The sequence below is a fragment of the Anneissia japonica genome, unplaced genomic scaffold (genome assembly GCF_011630105.1).
Source record: "Anneissia japonica isolate Jap-2015-1 unplaced genomic scaffold, ASM1163010v1 scaffold284795_len787576_cov167, whole genome shotgun sequence".
Taxonomy (NCBI): Eukaryota; Metazoa; Echinodermata; class Crinoidea; order Comatulida; family Comatulidae; genus Anneissia; species Anneissia japonica.
Window position 1 is genome coordinate 300005 of NW_022685813.1, and position 21273 is coordinate 321277.

Below are 21273 nucleotides of genomic sequence, written 5' to 3' on the forward strand. Positions count from 1 at the left end.
TTTCATTTTTGAATAGAAGTTGCTAAATGTGTATGTAGATCATTAGCATTCCTGCGGGTATTACCAGACAATTGGTGACTTTTCGTGTAATTAAGACTCTGTCCCAGTGGGATCACATCAAGCCCATTACAAGTTGAAGGAAATCTATAAGCCTATAGCTTATAGGCCAACGTAGTAGTTGATTGAGTTGTCAAACCCTAACCTCTAATAATACCTTTATGCATCATCAATTTCAAATCCTGTTGATTAAACCATTCCAATCTGTTATTAATGATAGTACTCAGGTGTTTAGTAAGTCCCCGAGATATGATTGAAATGTAAATAGAAATAATTATATTTGTAAAGCCAATGACAAGCTCTATGAATCATACATTGTTTCAATAGTGAAGTCAACATCAATAGCTTACTGTTAAAATCACATCTTATTCAGTCGTGCTCAGTTTGGTAAAGTTGCTGCAATGAAGTTGTTATGTTTTTGGATAACGCAGTAATATGTTTCTTTTATTATTACTATTATTATTATTATTATTATTATTATTATTATTATTATTATTATTATTATTATTATTATTATTGGCGCTTTGTTTTGATATGATCCAGTGGGATAAACACATGTACATATGTATTAGTATTTTTTAAAATATTCTTTTATAACGTTTGCATTGATTTTCATTGTAGGTTTACACTTTCTAACTTCCATATATTACAACAGGTTTTGAAGAAGTTTTTCTGGAGTAGGTGGGTTGACTGAAGGTGATACAACAGAAAATACAGTGAGGTATTATATTTTATCAGACTTTATTCTATTTCTATTTCAGTTAAGTATGAACAATGACATGCAACCATTTTATTAACGTATGAACCACATTAACAACAAATTAATACAAAGATAAACAGTCACAAATCTAAATTATGCGAGATATAATACAACGAAGAATGAGCTTGGCTCATAAATACACACTCCATTTGGCATAAAACCACTGAAACAAAAACCTATCGTTGAGCCATGATGTTCAGAATCCAATATACCAATTGTTGAATTATTATTGTAAATTTGTTGCTCGGCAATGACGGCAAAAAAATCGGGTTTAGGATTGTTAAAGTTCAATTCGCTTTCGTTTGGTTATTTTGTCAAAGTATTTCTCAACATAAAAGTTATATTTAACGCTACTCTAACTACAATACGTCGTTATTTTATCGTCAAAATTTGAAAATTTAAGATTATTCAGGTTTGCATCATCTTCGATTGAAGGTGATAAGCCTCCACTATGAAATGTATGCTAAATTGAAGTTGTTTTTCTGTCTTTAAATTTGTTTATTTTATTTTATTTAAGTTATATTTAAGTATAAGTAGTGACTTGACGACTTCTTAATAGGCCTACCTGGCTTATTACAAGGTGTTCTAGTGCTAGAGCTGCATACACAGTCGCGACAATTGGGAAAGTCCAAAATCTTAAGTTTGTTAATTTTATTTAGGTTATATTTAAATATTAGTAGCAGCTTGACGACCTTTTAATACTTGAATAATTGCAAGGTGTTCTGGTGGCTTTCTGAGAAACAGAATCTTATCTTCGATAATATTAAATGACGTTAATGTTAAAGGTATTGCATTGGTTAACCCTTTTCTTGAGTAGTACTTTTAAATCAATGTTATAGTCATTCAATTTCAATGTGGCAAGTGATTACATAATCTAATTTATATAACTTAAAACGAAGAAGTAGGAGTGTTAAACAACATTGAGAAATTTACGTATGGCAGGAAGGCATGGAATCAAACGATAATTAGGCATATGTTTAAAGGAAATGGATATTTTCCCTTTACTTAAGGCGAATAAATTATCAGAAATTGACATCGTTTTGGAGAGCTGATCTCTTAAAGGAAAGTATTTTGTTGATTATTACTGAAAGTTTAGTACATAAAATATGTATGGATAACCAATTTAAAGAAATCTTAACTCTTTCCGGCTAGGTACATTAAATCTGACCAATCCAAGTTGTCATTGTTCAATAAATGTTGAAATCGTAACTGTAAACTATAAACAAGATTAATTTGTACTATTAAATGTCTTTATTAACACAGGTTTCAGCGTGTAAACATTATCTAACGTAAATATACAGAGTTGTTCAAGGTAACTGGATTGTTAAAATTCATCGAATTTCGATCCGAAAAATAACTTTCCATTAATTTATTCCTACTTTAAAAGTTGACATTGTGGTACAATGCAAGTACAACCCGTAAATTTGAAATATGTTCTTTCAGACCACCATCCCAGCTAACAATTTTGCGTTATAGTACGGTAGCATTGCAGGTTGGTGTACAGACCATTTTTTGTAGAACCATGAATAAACGTAGCAAATGCAGCTGCAACGTTTTCTTAACGTTATTTTCTGATATAACTTAACCACAACGTTCACAATGTTGGAATTTTGTAATAACGTTCTATTTTTTCTGGATGACACAATGTAACGCCATTAGTCCAAATCGTATTGACAATGGATAGACCTCCTTGGAAGGTAATAGTCTTGTAGAGGCCTGTAAATTGAAAACTATAGAGACTTTTAATACGAATGATGTCTGTGCTCAATACACATAACCATTCACCATAGACTCTCTTGATTGGCATGTATTACTACCGTACCATCCAATTCGTTTGTTATATATTGCACCGTTATTGTTCAAGTAGCGACTGGACGTTTCGTTTTCCGCTGTCACCGTCTGTCCTACGACAGCACAATCGGGTGATGTCCCGTTGTATGGACTGTAGGATGTTACATAAGAGGAGGTGGGTGTAGGATAAATACTGATATCGGTTCTCTGCGAAGGTCTTAATGATTCATGCGACACTTGACTGCGACTATATTGTGTGTTGTTTGAATTTGTGGTTTGGCTCCTTTCCTTGCTAGAGGAATTTATAGCATACGGAGAATTTTGACCTGTTGCACTGTCGTAGGATCCTGATGAATGTCTTCGATTTAGACTCGGAGTTTCTACCAGATTGGAAGAGGCAGTTTTTGCTGACGGATAATACGAGTTTTGAGCTGGAGATGAGGTGTTTGGACGTGGCGTGTCCGGCACAACTTGACCGGATCGAGGTGGAGGTGAACTTTTCTGACAGGTTCTCCTCTCATCTCCAGTGGAAAGCTGTTGCGTAGCTTTCACAAGTGTTTCAAATTTGGTATTTGTGTTCGTTATAACGCCATTTTGAAGTCTTTGAGGTGATACCTGTGCAGCAGTACTTGTGCCGTTTGGCACTTGATACGTATGCGATTGGCTTTGTTGCCGAGTATTTTCAGAAAGAGTAGATACACTATTGACATTTCTACTTGTTGCTTCTTTCGTTGAGTGAGGATGGCTGTAACCTCTTGGTGAAGAAGCAGCTGACGTATGAGAAGTCCTACTTCCTGATTGATCAGAAGTTTGTGCAAGTGTATGTGATTGACTAGCTTTAGCAGAGTACCGATCATGGCTCGAGTGCGAGTCACGACTCCAGTGAGAGTGATTATAGAGATCACTTGTATAATATCTATCGTCTGCTGTGTACGCGGTAAGATGTGATCTCTCGTTTGCATAATGCGCGAACGCACCTGTACTCGCGTACGGGTATGATCCCGCGTATGCATATGCACCATCAGAATACAAGTTCGCTTGATAACTGGCAAGAGTACCAGGGTAGACCGCCGTATAGCTATCACTGTATTGAGCTGCTACGTAAGGGGGAACTTGGAAAGCACCCTCACAGGCTGCGTAATGTCCATACAAACGATCTTGCGCATATTCACTACTAAGAGCTTCAGCATAAACAAATGGCTGTGTTGCAACAGAATAAGGGGAGGATTTAGATCGAAGTTTTGAACGATTTTGCCGTAACTTTCCAGCTCGTGATTTTTCGCTGGTCTCAGGATAAGCTGCTTCTGTTTGGGCCTCCAGTTGATCAAGGTGAAATGCTTTAGCTTTTTCTTCCGTACTTCTGAATCGAAAAAAAGAAAATAAACACGATGATGGAGTAGTTGATATTAATCAAAATAAACATTAAATACAATAATTTTTTTTTTAATTATGTAAACTATGTAACATATTACTTTAATTCATTATAATGAATAGTATTTTTAAACAATGTTGTGTATTCTGTTTATGCAGAACACTTAAATTAAACTTTGAATATAGGCCTAATGTTTTAAAACTTACGAGAGAACTGTGTTGACGCTAACTATGCAATGAGGCCTTGATGATCTGCTATTATGAACGATGGTGGCAGCACTCTGGATCCAAACCCATCCTCCTTGTTTACACAAGAAACGATAGTACCGCGTTGTAACTTGGCCTTTAAGTAATACTAAAAAAAAGTGATGTTTAAAAAAAAACCAGTTAATATAATTATCATCGTCACCATCATCATCATCATTACCATCAACAAAATTATCACCACTATTATTACCATCACAACCACCTACCACCGTCATAATCATCACCTTCATCATTATCATCATCATCATCATCACCATCATCATCATCATCATCATCATCATCATCATCGTCGTCGTCATCAATTATCATCATCTGCAGAGAATCCTGTACTCACGTATATGATGTGCATATCTCAAGTGGAGAACATCGAGGGCGTGTACATAATGGTAAAGTGTTTTTTCTATAAGATCCTGAGGCTCGTACCCAGTTAATGCGGCAACCCTATAAGTTGAAAGAATCGATTTGTAATATGATTGATTGAGACATATTGATGAATTATTAATTAATTGATAATAATAATAATAATAATAAATGTCATAGATATATTGATTGATGAATGATTATTTGATTGATTAATCGGTTTAATGATTTATAGAATGATTGATTTATGGATGAATTAATTTGTTCGTTAATTTTGGCGGGGTGATTGATTAATTTTGGTTCATTGAATGATTGATAGGTGGCCCTATATGGATTGATAGATAAAATGTGTAATAATAATAGATATTGGAATATTGATTGATTGATTTATTAGTGTGTATATAGGGCTATATATATATATATATATATATATATATATATATATATATATTTGTATAAATCACGTTTGAATTGAAAATTAAACAAATTGAATATTTCTGACATATCTTACATTTTTTAGCAGCAAATTTAATTATTTTCGTACTTTTAACATCTATAAATTATTAAAAACTGATTCTGCTTTATCTGTGACTCACTTGAAGAACAGTGTTGTTCTTTCAATCAATCAATCAATCAATCAATCAATCATTTGATTTATAAGGCGCATAATACAGCAGTCTCTATGCGCCAATAAAGAAGACCAATGAAAGTGAAGCAAGCAAGTGAAGTGGGTGCGAGACCAAGTGCCGTTAGGGAAGAGTCAGTGTGCTGTTCTTCCGCACTTTGAGGGCCAGCTTAGGTTTTTCGTGATCTTTTGATTGTCATTATATTTAATCGAAAATCGAGCTTGACGGTAAAGAGTGTCCAACGGCTATCAGACCCACATTTTGATAACAACCGTCAAATGGCGCCATATCCATGGTATATTGCTTTATTTTCAGATAACCAAAGCAATGGATAACCTTAAAAAGTAATGAAGAACATTACACATTTTTATCTATTCTAGAGGGCGTTGTGTACAGTGTAAAGTCAGAGCTCTGTGTAAAGTATGACTGGATCCTCTTGAATCCGCGTCTGCTAATAACAATTTAGAAACGACTTATAGCATATTGCACATTCAATTAATATTCTACTTTAAAAAACCATTAAATTTAAATTATTTTTATAGATCTTAAAATGGTTAAAATATATAAGGGATTTTAAAGAAAGGTTACCTTATACCCAGCTGACGTCAGACCCGCGTTTCGCTTAGCTAAAACACATTTCATTCTGAGAAAGAAAGTTCGTTCGATTTCGAAATCAGAGAGTACGTGGGCATGGTAGGGCTGTTGTACCGTCAAAAGCGCGGTCATTTCATCATGATCAGCCGGATGAATATATTCATAAATACTGTTTCCAGTTAACTCCACCTGGTAGAAAAAATGATAATATCTTTATGATGAGGAAGATAATAAATAACGATAATAAAAACAAAAACAAGTTTAACAAAAACATGGCATTTTCTAATTGATCTGCGAGTTATATAAGCGTTTGTTAAGTAGGCAGGTGTGTAAACTGCCGGTGACGAAGAGATTTTGATTCCCTATTGAATTTGTCCTCTTTGAAAAGTTCATAGTTTGGCCGTTTTCAAGCTGATTTAAGAGAGAGGCCGTTGTCTTTCCTGAATTTAGCAATTGGGACCGAATTCACTATAGATTTAGGTTCATTTTTTAAGGTGGTGGGTGTGGGGCGAATTCACGTGTACCAAAATCTCTGTGACTCCAGTCGTGAAAGAGGCTACTTTGAAATATCGAAATAATATCATTACCTGAGACAATCCAAGATGAACGGATGCCGTTTCAGATATGTAAATCATCTTTCCATCAGGAGCGACCACAAAAATAAACCCGTCAAGTGTCTGCAAATAAAAATACACATCATATTTATCGACAATAAGGAGAAAAAAACTCAACCCAATTGTAATTCCTATAATGATCATTTTTTATATTGTACGTTGTATAATTGTTTTACTCTATTTGACCTTATCTATCTAATGATAAATAAAATTTTCAAAAAGTAAAGATAATACCGGAACTAAAAATGTTAATAAGCATCACTTAAATAATAACTGAAATATTAATGACTATGTTAATACTAATCCACATTCATAATTCAAAAATAATATTGCTTGGCGAAAATACTGTAAAATTTGCCAACTTTTGAATTTCTTTCCTTTTTTTTTCTGTTTTTGGCAGTGATTAAAAAAAAATGGAAATACAAAAATAAAAAAAATGAATTTTATTTCAATTTCAATTTAATGGATATCACTTTCGTAACAGTGGCACACGTTGGACAATACCCAACGGTGCATCCAAATATAAGAAAAATAATCTTAAACTAGAAGTAAATTAAACTAAAAATGTATAGGCTATACAAAGTAAAACTTATCAGCATGGCATGTAGGCCTATGTGGTACGGTAGTCTTACAGTACCGTATTATAATAATACAAAGTTGCAGTCATATTAGGAAATGCATTTCAACTCGGGGAAAAAAGAAAAAAAAAATAAGTAAATAAAATAAAATAAAATAATGTTTTTAAAGGTATTTATAGCAAGTTAATGCAGAGCTAGAACTACTCTCTAAAGGCAAACGAGTGAAAAATGAAATAAAAAGAGTGAGATTTTACTCTATTCAATAATAATAATAATAAAGTAAGAACTTATATAGCGCCATTTAAAAAACCGAAGTAATTATCAGTGGCGCTTCATGTTATTGTTGGAATAAGTAATAATAATATTCAGAGTGAATTTTAGTAATTTTCCACTATTTTAAGAATAATATTCACTCATTTAAGAGTGAATTTTCACTTTAGAAAGAGTGAAATTGGAGTGGTCCCTGTAGGCACTCTTCTCGAGTGAAAATTCCCTCTTTCACATTAAGAGAGTAATAGACCAAATAAAGGTTCATTTTTACTAAAACATTTAAAGGGAATACAAACACTAATCAACTAATTAATAAAACTGTGTTCGAATAATAACATTAATTTAAATCTTAAAATTGCTAATTTAATGAAACAAATCAAACCTTTTTAGATTTTGCCGATTTAAAGATTTTTTATTGAAAATTCGTGACCATACCAACGAATTTAAGGTTCTATGTGCAAAATATCGAATGGTGCATTATGTGCATCGTACCTATATTTAGAAAAATATTTTACGATTAAAAGCTAATAAAAACTTATATACTAAAAATTATTATACGAGACGAATAGAATCAGAGCGATTGCACCCTTCATGTGATAACGTCATAGTGGGTAATGTTAATAAATGTACGTAGGCCTAGGCCTATATCAACGAATTCCAATTCGAAGTTTTTTAAACAACCACATATTAGATATCGTTAATATAGAAATTACGTTCTATGATAAGCGTCATAATAATACCGCTGGCAAATATTTGACTATAATATTCTGTGTTATTGTTTAGCGTTCGTTCATAGCCTACTAGGCAATGATTTGGCACTTTTCTGACCCAGAATATTCTCAACTAAATACGTGACAATTTCAAACTGATCACGGAAACCTTACTAGTTTAAAGACCTATTACAGGCAGATAACATTTTAATACAACTGTTGGTATGAACAAAACTTCCTGTATTAAACCAGGCCTTGGAAAGCTTGTCAAAGAAAATCTACACTGTGTCTATTTTCATACCTCGACGTGCCGTTTACGGTTGAGTGAGGGGAAACGCGGTACAGTCTTTTTCTCTTGGCGCGTTTTTCCCTCTAGATCCAGTCAGTGTCTCCAAGACGTAGAATGCGAATGTACTCTTAAAGTCGTGAAACATGTTCAACGACTACGTTTATATGTCTTTATCTATCCATAATATCTGTCTAGCCATCTACTATCAATCATAAAAATCTTAATGTCTTGTGAAACATGGATAATGTACTGCTTTTTATTATTCATATATAGTATTACTAGCCTAAATCTTTCATATTTTCCACCATAAACACAAAATTTTCCCACAATGCGGGCGACTGACAACTTTCCGTTCAGTATAAATCAACATAAAAAAGTACAAAATAAATGCGCCACAAAACAACACTATTAAAAAAAAACTCAAATAACTGAGATACCTTTTTATAGTTTCGTTAGGGCCGACTTATAACATACGATGTTGCATATTCATGTAGGCCTACAGTGCACCCTCCAATTAGGGACCCCTCTAATTCGAAACCACGTCTCCAAAGACCCAAATAATAATCTTCAACCTGTTAACACAAACTTAGCCCTGTAATATAGACCAACCGCGAGACCACCCCATATTTTCAGGTCCCAAAGGTGGTCTCGAATTGGGGGGGGGGGACTGTATTCGTGTTTTTTTTTTTTTTTTTTTTTTTTTTTTTATCAATCAGGCCTATGCGTTACTCAGTCATTGGATTTCATTATTTAGGACAAGTACTTTTTGCTTGCTAGGTGGCCCCCAGGGGAGGGTTGTAGTGGTTAGGCCGAATCCTCTTTAGTCTACACTAACCTGTAGCAGATGAGATCCAAGTTCCTTGGCGACCTTATCGAGAGATGAAGGAGCACGACATCCCCATGAATCACCCAAACCTGAGAACATTTAACAAAGAAAAAAAAAATGGTCAGAAACAAAATACACATTAATCCGAATGGTTATTCATCTCTAATGTGATTGCAAATTTACAGATATTCTGACTTCATGTCATCGAGTATCTATTTCCTTCATGCTTAAAAAATCGGAAAGTGAATATCTGTTAAAATCTTAGGGAGTTAAGATAGTTTCCGGTCACTTAGGTGGTCTAATTTGGTGACAATTGAGTGACAAACGTCCATTAATCAGATGATGATAATGATAACATGACAATACGCAATACTTTTTTTCAATTTCAAAGTATGCTCATATTTGACTTCATGTAAAGTTTTAAGAAAAACAGCTTCCGAAGTATGGTAATAAAACTGACCAGGTGAATTCTTTAAGATCAATCGAATCTTGATTTGGTGCCGCCATTGGCAGTTGCGAGGCTTCTCAGCACACGTTCTGAGTCTTTGCTCTCTTTTATTATAGATTTAAATCAGTGAATAATCACCAATTGTGAACGTTATTGAGTAATTAAGAAGACACGCTGATGAATTTAAGTAATTAAAACGATTTCATTAAGTGTCAACAATCTCATTTAAGCCTTTTCGAAGGCTATTCTGCTGGTTGTCAATCAAAGCATTAGGTCTGGGACACGCAGAGGCTTTAGCGAGCTACACTTCGTCAACGACTATAAATAAAACTTAGACGTAATGTCCATTTCACTATGGTCTTTATGACGAAATATCATTAATAACATAAAATCTTTGGTTGAGTATTTCAGGTAACTTTTTGAATTTCTCTCTGCTAGTTTAAGCCCTACTTCAGGCGAACGTGCTATTTCGTAATTTATAAATACCTCTGTTTTCTACCAACCAATTCAATGGTCGATGTAATTGTGTTAGGCAATGTATTTTAAAGTTCAATTTTAATGACGGTCGTGGTTTTTATTTCCAGGCCTATTTTCATGTAAAATTTAGATATACAAGTAAAAATTAATATAAACGGTATAATTGTTAAATTCAATTAAATGAATTATACGCACAATACAGGCCTATACATGTCGGCCTATAATATTAGGCATATATATTACATAGGATACCAAACAGTCGAAATGAACTGATTTTATGTATAGGCCTATATACATATTGGGAAAAACAGTAATCATTATCCTTCGACGTTTGATCTACATCAGCATTTTAAAATTACAGATTCATTATTATCATCGCAGAGAAAACGTAATTCAGATATTATTCGTTATTTTTGTATAAGGCTTTCGTTGTTTAATGATACAGTAGCAGATACAGTGTTATCATTCTTGGTGTTAAAAAAAACCAAACCATTCTTGGTGTTAAAAAAAAAAAAAAAAAAAAAAAAATGCTACTAAACTAGATGTAGAGATGCATATTATTTACATTATCGGTATGTCATCATTGCTGTTACACTCGCCGGCAAGTCAATTTAGCAATTTCAACATAGCCGTCTAATCAATCATTATGACAACTATGAATAGGGATCTGTAAAGTGATTGTATATTCAATAAACAATGTTCGTTTAAATTTTAAGGATACACTGAATTATTGAAATTCACATTATTAATTATGTGGTTATTCATCTTAGCATATTATGCGTGTATATTTTCGACCCCAACGTCCGGGTGACTCAAGTTTTTTATCGGCATATAGTGTAACATAGTTACATTTCGGCATATAGTGTAACATGCATTTGCTCCTCCAGCATTTACAGTGTTGAGGAATTTCAACGTCAACAACAAATTACAAGCGCGAGAACCCGAATAAATCTTAATATTATATAAATATAAATAAATAATAAAAATATATATATAGGCTTACATAGGCCTTTTACATTATTGCCTTATATTATACACACACAGATATATAGGTTGACATTATACTGTAGGAGTAAAGTAGTTTTTGTTTTCAGTTGAACAATTATAGGCCTACCATGTGAATGCCATTTCATACCGTAGAACACATGCATTATGATGAACAATGATTACGCATTGTTAAATATTCAAATGGAGAAGTTGGAATTATTTTTAATATTTGCAAAACTTGGCACAAACCGAGAATTTCTTTAGAAAATCACGCAGCGAATAAGTTGAGCCGTTGAGCCGCCGATCGTGTTAAGCCGCGAATAAAAGTAAATCTTCACGCCCACTACAGCTTGGAGCCGTCCAAGTTCCATAGTAACGAAACAAATGCTTTGCATTTAAAATATTATCGCTTTAAAATTTAATTTCAAAGATCTAATATGAGTTTATTTCGTCTGGAATAATTTTATTGTAAAAGGTGATAAATGTTTGGAAATGAAATGAAATGAAAGTAACAGTTGGTGGTTTAAAGTACTCGCTAAGATTAATCGAAGTAATACAATAAAAAAATATTAATCATTATAATTTGGAATGATGGATATTGAAGATTGAAAAGACAACTTCTACGAAGAAATTACGTCTTCATAATAACACTAAGATTTTAATTGTTAAAATAATACAATTTCTCTGCATGAATGCGTTACATTTACAGTTACTAGCAACATTGTGTTCAAAGAACAAATTATAAAGTAAATAATTAATAAAAATAACTTTAAAGGTCAGCTCTAAGTATAGGATACGAAGCTATAACATTTATTAAGTAATAGGTCATAGGGGTATTTTGTTAGATGCAAGTGGAGCAATCAACGGATTGCTGTCTCACCATCTCACTCAACCGTTTAATAATTGCCAATATTGTTCACGATTTAAAAGCCCACGCTGACGTTAATAGGTTAGGTTTTTAGCGCACTGACCACTGTCATGACGAATTTTTTTTTTATTGTACTGGATGTTGTGCTGCGAATTTCGGCAAGTATCAGACCTATCGCTTGCGCGTCTTCGTTTACTCAAGCAGTATTGGAACAGCCTAGACCAATATTCACTCTTTTATCGTTCATTTCATGTTTGCCAATAGATCCGCTAATACAGCGAGTGAAATTGCATTATTAAAGGCCAATGTTGGTTTACGAAAAGGACAATCAAAAGAGAAATGACAACAGGCATTGTGGTTTTGGACTTAGCTTCGATCGGTGTTACTCAGAAATACAGCAAATGTCCAGAAAAAAAATCAATTGAGGAATGCAAATATCATTGAGAGTATATGCCAAAATCGACACAAAGGAACAGCAAGCTGACAATGGTAGCCTAACATATTCCATGGATATATGCAAATATAATTGGACATCTTTTGTCTCAAACTACTTATCTTAATATCTTTCTGGTGTACTTCACTTAAGACCAACAACTAACTAACTCATTATCTATAGAAGAATATTCCAGCAGCGCACAAAAAAGAATTTTACTAGTTAGGCCTATTATTTAACACGATAGAAAAGTGGAAGATTTGAAAGATGATAATTAATTACATCAATCTCAAATGAAACTGATTTTACTATAGCGAACTTTCTATACATTGCTGGGGATTTTTTTTTTAGTATAGGGCGTGAATGAAATTTTTGTCGCAAACTTAACATCATTTAAATACTAGCTTGAATTTTTTTGCAACATTAGAGTTCTTTGCAATGATATCGAATATGATGTTTCTATAAAAAAAATAAGTATTCAGGCTTATTTATTCGTTTTTGGTACTTAACGTCCAATAGGTCTACATGTCCTTACCTTTTGTATCTATCTGTTCGATTAGTAACATAAACCAACATAGACTAAGAATGCTATTCACATAAACACGATCATTGTTGTCGTGAATAATTTGTTGTAAATGTAAATTAATGAGACAATTTTATTAGATGTTATTTTCTTGATTTACATCTTTAGATGTATTAACAGCTAACAGACCACACATCATGATGATGTTCACTAGATGTAGTCGAGATAAGAACCCAGTGTTAGGATAAAGACATGTGCCAAATTGTCTACACCAAATTCTTCAAAGTATTCCTAAGATTTAGCCTCCTAAATTCAGAATTGTATCTGCACATATCGATATGAGACACATTACAAAGTTTTTCAAACTTTATAAATTAGGTTAGACTTGTTTGAAAGTATTTTTTTTTTCGTTATAATTCCACTGAGGAATAAAATATTTACCTTTTTCGTGGTCAACCTTGACTATTTTTTCCCTGAGAATCTAGACATTACATATTGTGCATAATTGACACATAATCATCCCAAATACTCACTATATTTAGTACGAAAATGTTTCGAACTATTACGCAGACTTTAGCTATGTGGGGCTTTGTGGTACAGAGACGCGATGTTTTAACTACATTAGTCGTAAACAAATAATGAATTACTTTTATAGTTATAGGCCTATAAAGTTCACCACAGCTAGAGTTGACGTAATGTTACCGTAATGGTTTTCCAGATATTCTATTGTATAGGTCTAACTTCGTCTGTTTTATTCATTTTTTTTTTATCGCGGGACGATAAATACTATTTCTCACCAACATTTCTAAGCTAGTCGTCTGAGTGAACTCAGATAGGAATAGAACCAAAATATAGGCCTACTTGTAAACGATGAATTCCTGAGCAATTAACACAACAGTCGGTTTTTCATTCACAGCAATACTTATCGTTCATTGCCTAAGATAACAAAATAGGTAAAAAGATAAAATAAAGCTAATTCATATAACTAATATGTATGCGATCCGATGGAAATATTTCGTGTCTTTTAGTCGACGGCACAAATTATCTTATCAGGGTCATTACCCTACAGAAGGTCTTGAGATATCAACTGATTGTTGACCCCTCCTTCAGGTGAAAGTGCATCTGAGTGCAAATATTATCTAAATTTCAAGACAATTTAAATTGTGATATATACATACACTGTATGTATATAAATGTTTATATATAGGCCTACAAGAAATAAAATGTATATATGTATACATATAGGCCTATATAATGTATATTATTTACTTTATGTATACATACACACATAAGATGTGTATAAGAGACAGCGAATGTGTTGACATATTTGTTGAAACATCCACAAACGAACAATGTTTCATAACACTTTGAGCAGATGGTTACATCGATTCACATGTTTTTAGCTATGAAACGTGTGAAAACGAAAGTGGTATTGCCACGTCGTTAATTCTTGGATATTAAAATATTAAGTTGTCTGGAACTTTGCTTATTTTTTAAACACACGATTCATGCTAACTGATACTTTTAACAATGCAATTAATACAATAATATAACACAAAATAAAAAAATTTGTTTATGTGTTTATTCGTTCGTTATGGTCCGTGTTAAATATATTTTTGTTTTTAATGTTTCGACTTCAATGCAAACTAATGAATTCTACTCCAAGAGGCTCTTTTTTTTAAAGTGAATTTTATCATATAATGGAGTGAAATTTCGCAGATTTTCAGTCTATATAACTTGGCTTTATTTAAAAATAATCATGTGGTTCAAGACCACCTCTAGTTTCCATCAGCATCTTGTATAAACATTTATATCAACAGAAGATCCATATGGATTTTGTATTTTGGCTGTATTGGTGCGATCACTGTAGATACTCGTTCGTTCTTTTCACTGTTTTTTTTTTTTTTTTTTTTTTTTCATTTACAAATTTTTTTTTTTTTTGCATTTACAAAGTATGTATAGTCTAAAACAATCATATACTTATGAACTACACTTTTTTTTATAAGAACACTGAGGCAGAAACTGTTTAAAATTAAAAACAAAATAAGAACAAATTGAGGCTGAGGTAAAATGTCAAATGAGGTTTTCATTGTTTAACAAAATAGAAAAACCAACAAATCTTATTTTTATCTGTTATTGCAGTAGGTGTGACATGTAATGGCCTCTATAGTGCAGTGCAGTAATATATTGCTGTAATAATCATTTTCTATGTTTGAAAAGTGTAAAAATAAGAACAAAATGAGAAAATTTGAGCCTGAAATCGGCAAAAAATATAAGAACACTGACCCTGGGCAAAGTTTTACCTAGGCCTAAGTATGAATACCGCAAAACATCTGATAGAAACTCTGGGTCATTATTCTTTGTTTAGTTTTTAAAGTGGGTTAAAACTAGTATGGGTTGCTAATAGAGTACTGGGTCATTATGTTGATCATAAACTAGGCATTGGAAAATAATAACCCAGTTATAACAACTCACAAAATTACTATTTTTTGTATTTTTGCTGTCATATTTGGTGTATAAATCTGGCTATATAAAGTTACTTGTATTTTGTTATACATGACAAGTTGAGATAACTAATTTGTTGCGGTTTGACATTACATCACACAGTTGGAGGGGCAGTGTCTCCGCGTGAATAATCGCATGACAAGTGGTCAAGAAGAAAGAAAACACAGCACAACCATATTTTTTAAGATTGTGAGATCGATAACCGTTTTTGTGTTACAATTAGATTAATTTTACAATCTCTACTGTTAGGAAATTGATACTTTTGTCGATCAAATTGTCAAAAACTAGGCGACAAAATTGAACTGTGGAATCATCTTTTTCTTTCATATCAACTGCTTCTGTTCATTACTCACTTATGAACTCGTCCTACATAGTTTGTAAACGGGCCTAAGGATTTTTAAAGTTAGGACTAAATAAAGTAGGCTGGAATCGGGCTTGAATTTCTCCTTATTGGGATGATTCAAACAGCTTCATCACAGACCTTTTAATAACATAAAGCCTTTGAAATGTTATCCTAGCTATGCCAAGGGGCGCAAGTGTCAGAGGAAGTCAGCGAAAAAATCCCAGAATCTTCTCCAGGGTTGTCTCGAACGGGATCCTTGGCCGGAGTCATCCAGACATTGAACCGAACTTCGCACCATGTTGTTGCAACTGAACACCACCTTAGATTGACCTGACAGGGTGCACAGGCAAAGCACACAATTGCCAGGCGGGATTCGGGGTTGACAAGACCCGTGATAGACAGTGTCAAAAATAACACTATGAACATCTTGAGCGTATGAACTTTGAAAGATGGCAGCAGACTTTATCATTTAATAAAATAATTTCATAACTACATTTTTATATTTGAAAAAATGTTTTGAAACAGAGTTTCACCATTCTCACAAGCGGTTTACTGCAAAATATTTAATCGATTTTTTATCTGGGTAGCTACGACTCTTTTGAGTGAACAAACTTTAAATTATAATATGAAAGAAAAGCACAAATTTGTATATTGTGCTCAATTGTGTCTTTGAGTAATTCAACTAGCTGTTTTACTCCTGGGCAATTTAGGAATATGTGATGTGGACGTAAACATGAACATTTTGGGCAGTTACATGCATGCTGAACCGAAACGACCACTTAAGAGATTTCCAATGCAGACTCTTCCTTTGCGTTTTGTCACGAACATCGGACATAATTCCATCCAAAATACGGGAGCAGATATTGCGTTCTCATTTAATTGTCATATAGAATATTCTAAAAATTTGTATCTTGTGAAATTCATTAATTTAGCTTACAGAAACGTATAATAGATCATGCAATTCGGCAGAGACAAATAAGTAGGATTTAGCAAGGAATAATGAGAAGGTTGCAAAATTTTATTTCAATAATATGTATGCATAGTGTTGCTGAACTCGATCATCTCCACCAATAACAAACTTGAATAAACAAAGAAATGAGTTAAGCTTAATTTAAACGTTATTTTTAGTATTTAATCACTAGCATTAACTGAACATTTTTGTTGAAAATGAAGAGAGAAATACACATTTACGAAAACAATATTCCTAGAAGGTACTATCTTTGTACTCTGCTTCATGGCGTTTTGTGTCAAATTAACTTCCTTCCCGAGTAATAATGTTGTTTTGATAACTGAGGTAATTAAACGCTAGAATCTAAAACATATCCAATTCTGTTTGATATAAATTAAAGATACAATCGTGCTTCATTAGGTATATGTCGGTGATTGATGCGTTTAGAAGTTTCCTCCTCGTTTCATCTTTAAACAACCTCCAAGTTTGCCTAAGTTCTTACTCCTCTTCATTTACAAGCATTGAACGTGCCCGGCGAGGCAATACCGTGTATACTGCTAAAACAGTATAATTTAATTCAATTTAAGGATTTTACAGGAAAATATGAAGTTCGGCCACAGAGTCATGTTCGTCTCGTTTCAGTGAATTCAACGAGAGGTTCACTAATGGTTTACAGCGACTAACCGTTCCGTCTTGTCCAAATATTTCTTGCTAAATTATAAACCAAATTTGTTTTCCGAAGAATACGTACGTAAAAATGGTCATTTAAAGGGCTCGACAAGTGGCCTTAAAGTTAATGAGGAATTGACTTAAATGCAATTCGCTTAAAGTTATAAATTGCTGAAATTTAAAATAGGCCTAGGCCTGGTATTAGATCAACTAGGTTGTGAAATCTGTGGCAACATTTAATTCTAAGTACAGGCGTGGAACATTTATATATAGGCCTAATATTCAGACCATTATTATACTTTTATTACATCAAACTAAGCTTATACTATGCATAGTAGTTGGTCTTAGTTATGAAACATAAACTAGTATAGTAGGCCTATTCAAGTATTTGATGCTTCTGTACAGCCACTCTTTATTACGATAATGTTTCAAATTCTACTATTTAATATACGGTGTATTTTTGGTGTAATCCTTGCGTTGAGCTCGACTTATTTCGTTATCCGAATATATATGTTGAGTGTATGTGGCAAGACTATTGCTCTACCTCCCGCAGTTGGTCATTATTTGGAGTTATAATCAGGTGACGGTTGGAAGATGATCACAGTTGGAATTTCTGGCCTCAACTGGAACAATTTTGCACAGGTGCAATCACGAGATACAAATGCATCGTTTAGACTTATAGTTGTATATACTGTAGATTCTTCATTACGCAAATCTGTCTGGCCTACGGGTCTGTACTGTTTATGTTGAAATAAACCCATTCAATAGATATAATAGAACTATGCGCGGTTTCGCAGGCATTCGGATAATAACATTTATATTAGGCCTATTTCTATTTTTTGTCTTAAACAAAATAAAATCATTGTATTGAAAATTATTCAATAATATGTAACCATAACTAGGCCATCAAATTCTGTTTAAAATTTAGTCCTTTAAAATTATATCTGGTTTGAAAACATAAAATTACATCATGAATTTCATGTTTTAATGAATTTACACACTTGTTTCGACAAGAGGGCTAGAAGTGAAAATCTTAGTTTCATGGATTTTTTTTTCAAATTGTGTGAAACGGATAGCAGTTGAATGATTTTAAACTAAAGCACCAGCAAAGATAATTAAATCTGCTTTTCATATTCGTTTGTACTGACATAAATATCGCCATAACAAATGTGTATTACCGCAAGAACTTGTCATTGGAGATACAACCGATTGTAAAGTTTGATTGTTGGGAATGTTTACAAGGATGATTTAGGCTTATTGTCCTTCCGTCCCACAACAAACCTAATCCAGGTTATTTTATTCAGAACACGGGCAACCAAGTGGATTTCGTGTCTATTCAACTGTTAGTAATTGCCGGTAACATAACTCGAGTGGTCTTCAAACAAATGTTACAATGGATACCAACTCTTAGTAGGCCTAGATTATTTTCATTTGAGAAATTAATTTTTGGATTTCGTTAGTTGTTACTATTCAGATGATTCAGAATTTGTTTTAATTAATGCAAATCAATTAACGCATTTTTAGAAGAAAGCAATTGAAAAACCACATAAATAAATTGCTCAAAACGAGAAACACTCATGACAGTAACATATGACCGGCTTTCACCAATAAGTATTTAATAATTTTTGAAATTTTTTAAGAGTTGAACCATTCAGTAGCTCAGTAATACAGTAATTAATTTTATGTTGCAAATACTTCTAGGGTTAGATTCCTCAACGTAATGTGGGATTTCGCTTAAATGTGGGAGCGGTTGCCGCAGCAGTTCGTTTCGGTCTCTCTTCCGTTCGAACGTTTGCTGTGCATTTCGCCTGTATTCTTTGACTAGGCACTTTATCTACTTTTGTCTCTCCACCCAGGAGTATAAATGATTATCCAGTGGTTCACTGCTGGGGAAGAAAAAGGTGGCGTGGAATGGAACAGGCCACCCCACCACAAAATGCCGAGCCTTAATGCAGTGGACTAACAGCTCATTTCTTTCACGTTCAAGGACCGTAATGGATACGAGACTACCTTTACATTTTAAATTGTCTAATATTGTCTGTTGGTATACTGTATAACTTCTATAAATAGATTAATTATATCAACTAATTCTGAAATTCGATGTCGGTAATTTTGGAATTTGCCACAACATGTTTCATTCAATATGATTCACACTGATAAAAAAAAAAGTATTTCTTTGTAGTTCTAGGCCTATATAGTTTTATAGACATCTTAATTGCATTCAATTAAGAATAGTTACTAACCAATCTTGATGAGGTAGGAAATACTGTTGGATTGTCAAAGACGAGGCCTCATCACGTACCGACATTACCCATCGGACCTATCCGTTACGTTGACAGACAAAGGGACACATCGGCTTAACTAATGATATCATTTAGCTTCGGTTTTGAGTCATCAGAGGGGACACTGCGCGTAAGGGACACAAAGTGTTAAGACTGAACTTGTGAACAAAAAAAAATGTGAATGGAGATCTCGCCTGTTCAAGTACAGTCTAATATGTGGTGGACGTGTCTATATATAAGGGTGGGTACTACAGGCACACTTAGCCAATTGCATAATGGATAGGTCAAGGTGTTTGCATTTTAATAGAAAATAAAATGTGACTGTAAATAATTATATTAATAAATATAATAATGATAATGATGATGAGGAGGATGATAACTGCAAAATACAACGAATAATAGTAAAATGCCTATAATTAAAATAGGTAATGTACTTGGCAATGTGTGTATCCAACCAAAGAATTTCCATATTATATACTGTATTTTTGTATTTTAATAAGGACATGTAATCTTGAATATTAGGATAATATAGGCATTTTATATATGATGATTATGATAAAATATAATAGTAGGTTGACATACATAGCGAAAATAAACAAGGTATCTTGCTAACATACATTATATAAATAAATAACTATGGTTACAATAAATAAGTTTGATCTAGGCCTATATATGTAGTGAGACTATTTAAAAGTTTATTATATATTTTTTGAAAATATTCTACGATAGACTTAAATACCTTGTGTTTAGGCTGATAGAAATCTATCCCAGTCATAATAGCTGTCTCTTATACACATCTAGATGTGTATATTATTTATGTTTTGTAGGTAATGATATCCTTAATTAATTTTGTAAATACTTATTTTTGAAATACAACAAATCAGCTAAAGAGAGCGACAAAAATCAACAAATTAATGAAAAACAGAAGAGCGACCTCAAGTGTTAACATCCTTGTAATTTTGTAACTTTTGTTTATTATTATGATCATCCATTTAAGGAAAAGAAGTATGTTAGATGCTCAACTCTACGGTACCTCGTTAAATATAATTATTAATATCTATATGCTTTTTGTATTAAAACTGATGTTGATCAACACATTGTAAGGCATATAGACACATCTGTGGTTAGGAATACAGTTCAAAAGGGATTACACATTTTTTGTTATGAGAACACATTTTTTAAGAACACTGAAGCGGAAATTTCTTAAAAATTAAGAACAACATATGAACAAATTTAGGTTGAGTTAAAATGTCAAATGAAATTTTTATTTTTAAAAAAAATAGAAAAGCCACAAAATTATAGCTGTACCTTAGGCCATGTGTTATGTATACCCTATGTAGTACAGTACAGTAGGTTTACCTACCTGTCATTTGTGACCATTTTTCCCGGAGCCACTTTTACCTAAATTCTAGTACAGTGTATACTACTGTACAATAATAATTTTCTATGTTTGAAAAATGTTTAACATAAAAACAAAATAAGAATATTTTGAGCCTGAAATTCGCCAAAAAATTTTGCTGGTTCTTATTTAAAAAATTGTGTCGACTATGTTGGAAGTCTTGTCAACGATGTTAGGACTGCATTTTATCTCTAGCTGAAATTAAAAAATATATCTAATAGAAATTTTAAACTTTACATGTTTTAGTTTTTAATATTTTACCTTTTTAAAATATAAT

At 32.9% G+C, this 21273-nt stretch overlaps 1 protein-coding gene across 1 annotated transcript; it reads right to left on the reverse strand.

The window, feature by feature from the left end:
• Nucleotides 1-781: 781 nt before the first annotated feature.
• On the reverse strand, nucleotides 782-20977 carry LOC117112951 (single-minded homolog 1-A-like). The gene is given in 9 exon segments (XM_033256177.1): nucleotides 782-3968; nucleotides 4187-4334; nucleotides 4581-4754; nucleotides 5436-5568; nucleotides 5821-6015; nucleotides 6414-6503; nucleotides 9123-9202; nucleotides 9574-9665; nucleotides 20961-20977. Coding segments are annotated over 9 exon segments (2316 nt in total). The 3' UTR covers nucleotides 782-2581.
• Nucleotides 20978-21273: the final 296 nt, after the last annotated feature.